Source organism: Lupinus angustifolius, chromosome LG09 (genome assembly GCF_001865875.1).
Source record: "Lupinus angustifolius cultivar Tanjil chromosome LG09, LupAngTanjil_v1.0, whole genome shotgun sequence".
Classification (NCBI taxonomy): Eukaryota; Viridiplantae; Streptophyta; class Magnoliopsida; order Fabales; family Fabaceae; genus Lupinus; species Lupinus angustifolius.
The window spans coordinates 6,770,857-6,776,230 of NC_032017.1; the positions used below are offsets into that span (position 1 = coordinate 6,770,857).

Consider the following 5,374-nt stretch of genomic DNA (forward strand, 5'->3'; position numbering starts at 1 on the left):
TATATCCAACACGTGCAAGTTTTGTCATTTTTGTTTAGTTTATGATTATGTAAACAATAAATGTTAGTATCAATGATGATGATATATATTATGATTATCATTTTTGTTTAGTTTACGATCTTAGTTTATGATTATATATCAATGATGATGATATATATTTGAGTTGTTTATGATTATGTAAACAAAAAATATTCGAGTTGTTTAATTTAATAATATCATAGGTTTTATTATTGTCAAAAAAGGTTTGATTTTAGAAATTCTTTTCTTAAAATAAACACTTTTGATATTTGGCTTCTCAAGGGAATTAATTCTTATAAAAGACGTTTATAGTGGAAGTTTAAATTTGTAGCTTCCCCCCATAGACATTTTCCAGAAACCAATAGAGAACCCATTAAGCAAAATCTTTTCATTCTGAAATAAAAAAATTGGAGAAATCTATTCATACTTTCATATAATATCTTAATTGAATTCTATGTAATGATCAACAATTTTAGTTTAATTAAAATTCTACATATATCCATATTAAAATTCTACATCTACACATATTGGATTTTCGTATCACTTGCCTCCTATAAAGAATATTGACTAGATCAAATAAAATATATCCGCAAGCAAAATTAAACTTCAGAAATCATTATTGATAAATCATGATTAATCATAACTAACACCAATGCTCTAACATTTAGAAATGAGTGAAAATCCTCTCATTTCCACATCTATTGATTATCATATTTTTCATAACAAAATTCATTTCAATATTTTAACATTATAGGTAAGTTATTTAAGAGCTTAAAACCCATGGATTTTCATGGATAACATATGTCCTTAAACTTAATAAAATACACATTACTGTTATAAAAACATCTTAAAGTTTGCTCGGGAATTGAATTTTAGGATTTTAGGGCCATCAAATCTAACTCGTAAACAAACCCTTAAAATTAGTGAATGTCAGATATATGTAACGAGCCACAGGTTAAAGAGTATCTTATTTGCCATTCCTGGTTAAGCTAATGCATCCATTATTAGAGACTCAAACTAGAATGAGAATAATTTGATGCAATCCTATTTTAGGCCTATAGAGTATAGAATATGACCTAAATATAGCCAATGTTGCTTGCAATCCTATTATCAGGCTCAAAACAAAAAATGTTGCTGAATAATACTGGACTAAGATTTCTATGCACACCTATGTTAATCTCAATAAGGCTTCTTTTTCAATGTTATTCTCTAATAATACTATCCACAAATGTACAAAAGATATAAACGGAATTAACATTTCAAATTCAACATTCTTAGTCAGGAAAGTGTTCAGTTCATCAGCACTGAAGTAATTTACCTAAGTTCATCAACTTCTACAAAGACAGGAAGAATATCCACCATATTGAAGGAAACCAGGTTCTAAACTGAGGACAATATCACGTAATACAACAACAATATTGCAGTAGCAGTAGTGAACACAACTGCATTACCCCACCATCGTGACGTGGTTTAAAATCACACAAAAAAAACTCTATAACGAGATTATGATGCAGCTGCTTACTACACAGTCTACACTCTACAGCCTTATCGGCTGCAATGGGGTTACAGTTGCATCGGGCTACAATATATTCAAAAACAAATCTTCAGCCACAAAAGTGTTACACACTGCAACAAACAGAATATGCATTACGATGACCCTAATTCCCGCAATCACAGTGGCTGCAGCCACAACATAAAACTTCAAAACCATGGAAGAAATATAATCGAGATTAGAATGCAAAAATAACAATGCCATAAAGAATAGATCAGTTTTTCGGCATGAAAACAGCTTTTATTCATTGACCTCACTATCTATATCTACCAGAAAACAAACCAACCAAGGCCAATTTTCTACCACCATTATGATTCATTAAGGAATACTATCAAATTAGGAACTACAATAACACCTCAATTACTACCGAAAAAGCATTTAACCTAAAAACCAAAGAATGCAAAAATAAAGGGACAGAAACTCATTAAAACCTTTCTACAGAAGAATCCACAATAGTAAATTTTCTCAACTCAGTGCACCGGCTCCTTCTCTTTCAAACTTCTGAGAGAAAAACTTAGTTGCAAACATATTATCCTCCAAATACTCTCTATAAGGATGATTCTTCGGAACCAGTCCGCGAAACTTCTCGAATTGTTTCTCGGCTTCATCTTTCTTCCTCAGCAAGGTATATATAATACCCTGACACAGATAAGGCCTAAAATCTCGTGGCTCCTCCTTCACCAAATCTTGATAATTCTTCAGCGCCTCCGAAAAATAACCCTCCATCACTTTAATCTGCGCGATCAACAGCTTAAAATCTCTCACAACAGAATCTTTCTGTTCCTTCTTGCAATTCTCCACTGCCTCCTCAATCCTCTTCAACACACCATTCAATGGCTGATTCGACTCCGAAATCACCATAACAAGACCGTGATACGCTTCGACGCGAAGCGGATCTCTCTTGAGAATTTCCTCAAACACATTGCGTGCAAGTTCTTGATCGTCATTGTAAACATGCATATTAGCTTTGAGCAAAGGCCATTCCAATTCTTCAGGCTCGATCTCGATTAAGCGTTCAATAACTCGAATCGCTTCATTGATTTTACGTCCTCGGATTTTCACCTCCATGAGAGTGCGAAGCGCTTCGGTGTCGTTAGGATTCTCGTTCAAATGCGACTCAAGGATTCTCTCGCTTTCTTCAGCAACCGCTGTGTTCTGTTCCGACGCGACGGTGGTGGACGGTGGCGGGATATTTGCAGCGGTGACAGGCATGTGGCGCATGAAGAAGAATACGGTGGCGGCTATGACAATGCAGGTGGTTTCCACGACGGGGGAAATTAGGGTTTGGAGGAGCTCCGGGAATGTGTGTTTTCCGTTTTCATGAAACGCAGTGTCGTTTAGTGAAGATTTGATGAGTGAGAGGTTAAACGACGACGTTGAGAGTGGTGGTGGTGTGAAGGAACGAAACAACGGTGAGGATGATGAAGATGGGAGAGATGAACGGTGGAGATTGAGTGAAAGGTTTGTGGGAGAGTAACGTAACTTGGAAAGAGATAAATCCATGATGTGAAGAAAGAAAGAGGTAAAAGTGTAAAACCCTGAATCTGAGATTCTAATTTTATAGTTGCAACTTATTCAAGAACAAATCTTTCTGATATTAAATCAGTGATATACCTTTCTAATTTGAGATATATGATTATAAATTTTAAATTAATGTGCATAAAAAATATACTCATGTTGCATAAATGGGTATGGAATAAAATTAATTTCTTTTTTCCATTGATAATTGGTAAAAGAATTAAAATCTCTACAGTGCAAATGAGTTAGTTTATTAGGCACATAATTTATTTTTCAAGTTCATAGTAGTAATATTTGATTCTAAAAAAAATCAGGAGTGTGTATAAACTTGTATAGTGATGGTTAATAAATATTATAAGGTAGTAATGTTTGATATAGATTTATTGAAAGAGAACTGAATGTAAGATATTGATCTAGTAGTGTAGTATCATGTTAGATGATCTCTAGAGAAATAAAAAAGTTAAGAGTTCAATTACCAAGAATGTAATATAATCTTATATGTTATTTAGCTAACTAATAAGAAAAAAATTATAAAATATATTTAAAGTTGTAAACACAATTTAAATTGACTATTTCATTCAATTGATTTAGTAAGAATCATTCAATCAACAAAACATTAAATTGCACCTACCAATTAATAATATAACATCACATAACTACCTAACAATATAACTTTAACAACACAATAATTATATTTATTAAGTAACAATATTATATTATGGATTAAAAATATATATAAGAAGGAAAAACAAGTCCGAGTGTCCGACAGTCTGTATATGTTAATGCCCTAACATAAACTCACATAACATCAAGGCTTAAAATCTCGGGTCCCAATTACCACAGATTCAAAAAGAAAACCCAAACTTCACTTATTGTAGATATTTTTGCAGGTATCCAAGTATCCATTACCATCCCTAGATACTTACTAAAATTTACTAAAATAGGTTACACACCTTACTTCTTTACCAAATTGTTGAGAATATATTATTGGTTGTAAACTGTACAATAGTAAACTACTCATGCTTATATATTATATTACCTAAAAGAAAGGGACGTGGTTGATAAAAAGAAAATAACAGAAAAGAAAATAATGTACAAATGGTGGTGCAAAGAGTGCTGGAAACATTTCGGGAAAGTTTGTTTGAAGATATTGTCTAGAAGAGGATAAATGATCTTCCCAATAGGATATAACTTATTTTCTTTAAATTAATTATTTGACATGTATCTTATTTTATTTCTCTTTAGAAATTTTCATTTCAAAATATATTATAAGATAAAAAATAAGACGCATGTCAAACAATCAATAAATTTAAAGAAATAAATTATATATGATTAAGTATTTTATTCTCTTTCTATAATCATATTTTCAGAAATATTATTACACAGCACTATCGTTATAGGCCCAAGAGTGAATGAATGGTATGAAGATTATTTTTACATAATTAGAAATTTCCAAAAAGCATTTTAATCCCTTTACCACATATCATCATTACCATCATGGGTTTAGTTAGACGAAGTAACTTCTCAAGTATTCCTAGAAGAAAAAAATGACAACTTATAATAAATCAAATTATAATCTAACCTTTTTTTTAATCCCTATAGAAATTACAAAACAAAAGTGAATAGACAATGTGCAAAGTTTTTATAAGATATTTACACATGATATATATTTAAGAACAAATTTTTACTATTAATCACGCCATATTTACATGTCATATCATTAATCTCATCATCATCATCTGAACAAGAAGGTGAAAGTTGAGTTAATGAAAGAATTCAAAAGTACCTATCAATGAATTATATTCATTTAAATTTATTAATTCTAATGGATTTGGATAAATTAAATTTTATAGATTGTGAATAATTTTGTCATATCTACTACAACCTAAAGAACACATCGAAAAAAGTATCATACAAACAAAAAAGATAACAAAAGTGATTTTACATGCTTGAATCAAAATAAACAATTCTAATTTTTTTTATATAAAAGACTATATAAATCCAATAAATAAAATGATATGGATGTATATGTGTACCACTTAACTTAATTTTTGTCCATACATAGAAACACAAGCCAAGGTTGAAAACTATTAAGAAATGAACATAATGTGAGTGAGATTGAAGTGACCTAAACGGCAAATCGTTTATCACACTATCAAAATATCGATTAATGATTTTTCTATAGAAAGGACTGTGACTCATGCAACGTAAATTAGTGAAATACCAATGGTCCATGCATGCAACGTGGACTAATATTATTAATAGAGAAAAAAATATGTATACTGA

General features: G+C 30.9%; 1 protein-coding gene across 1 annotated transcript; it reads right to left on the reverse strand.

Moving 5' to 3' along the window:
• On the reverse strand, positions 1,795-3,100 carry LOC109355907 (protein SLOW GREEN 1, chloroplastic-like). Its single transcript, XM_019599183.1, has one exon. It carries the CDS (start codon positions 3,071-3,073, stop codon positions 2,036-2,038), a length of 1,038 nt encoding a protein of 345 aa, XP_019454728.1. The 5' UTR covers positions 3,074-3,100; the 3' UTR covers positions 1,795-2,035.

Coding starts and splice junctions, on each gene's coding strand:
- LOC109355907 (XM_019599183.1), bottom strand. CDS start 3,073: ATGGATTTATCTCTTTCCAAGTTACGTTACTCTCCCACAAACCTTTCA.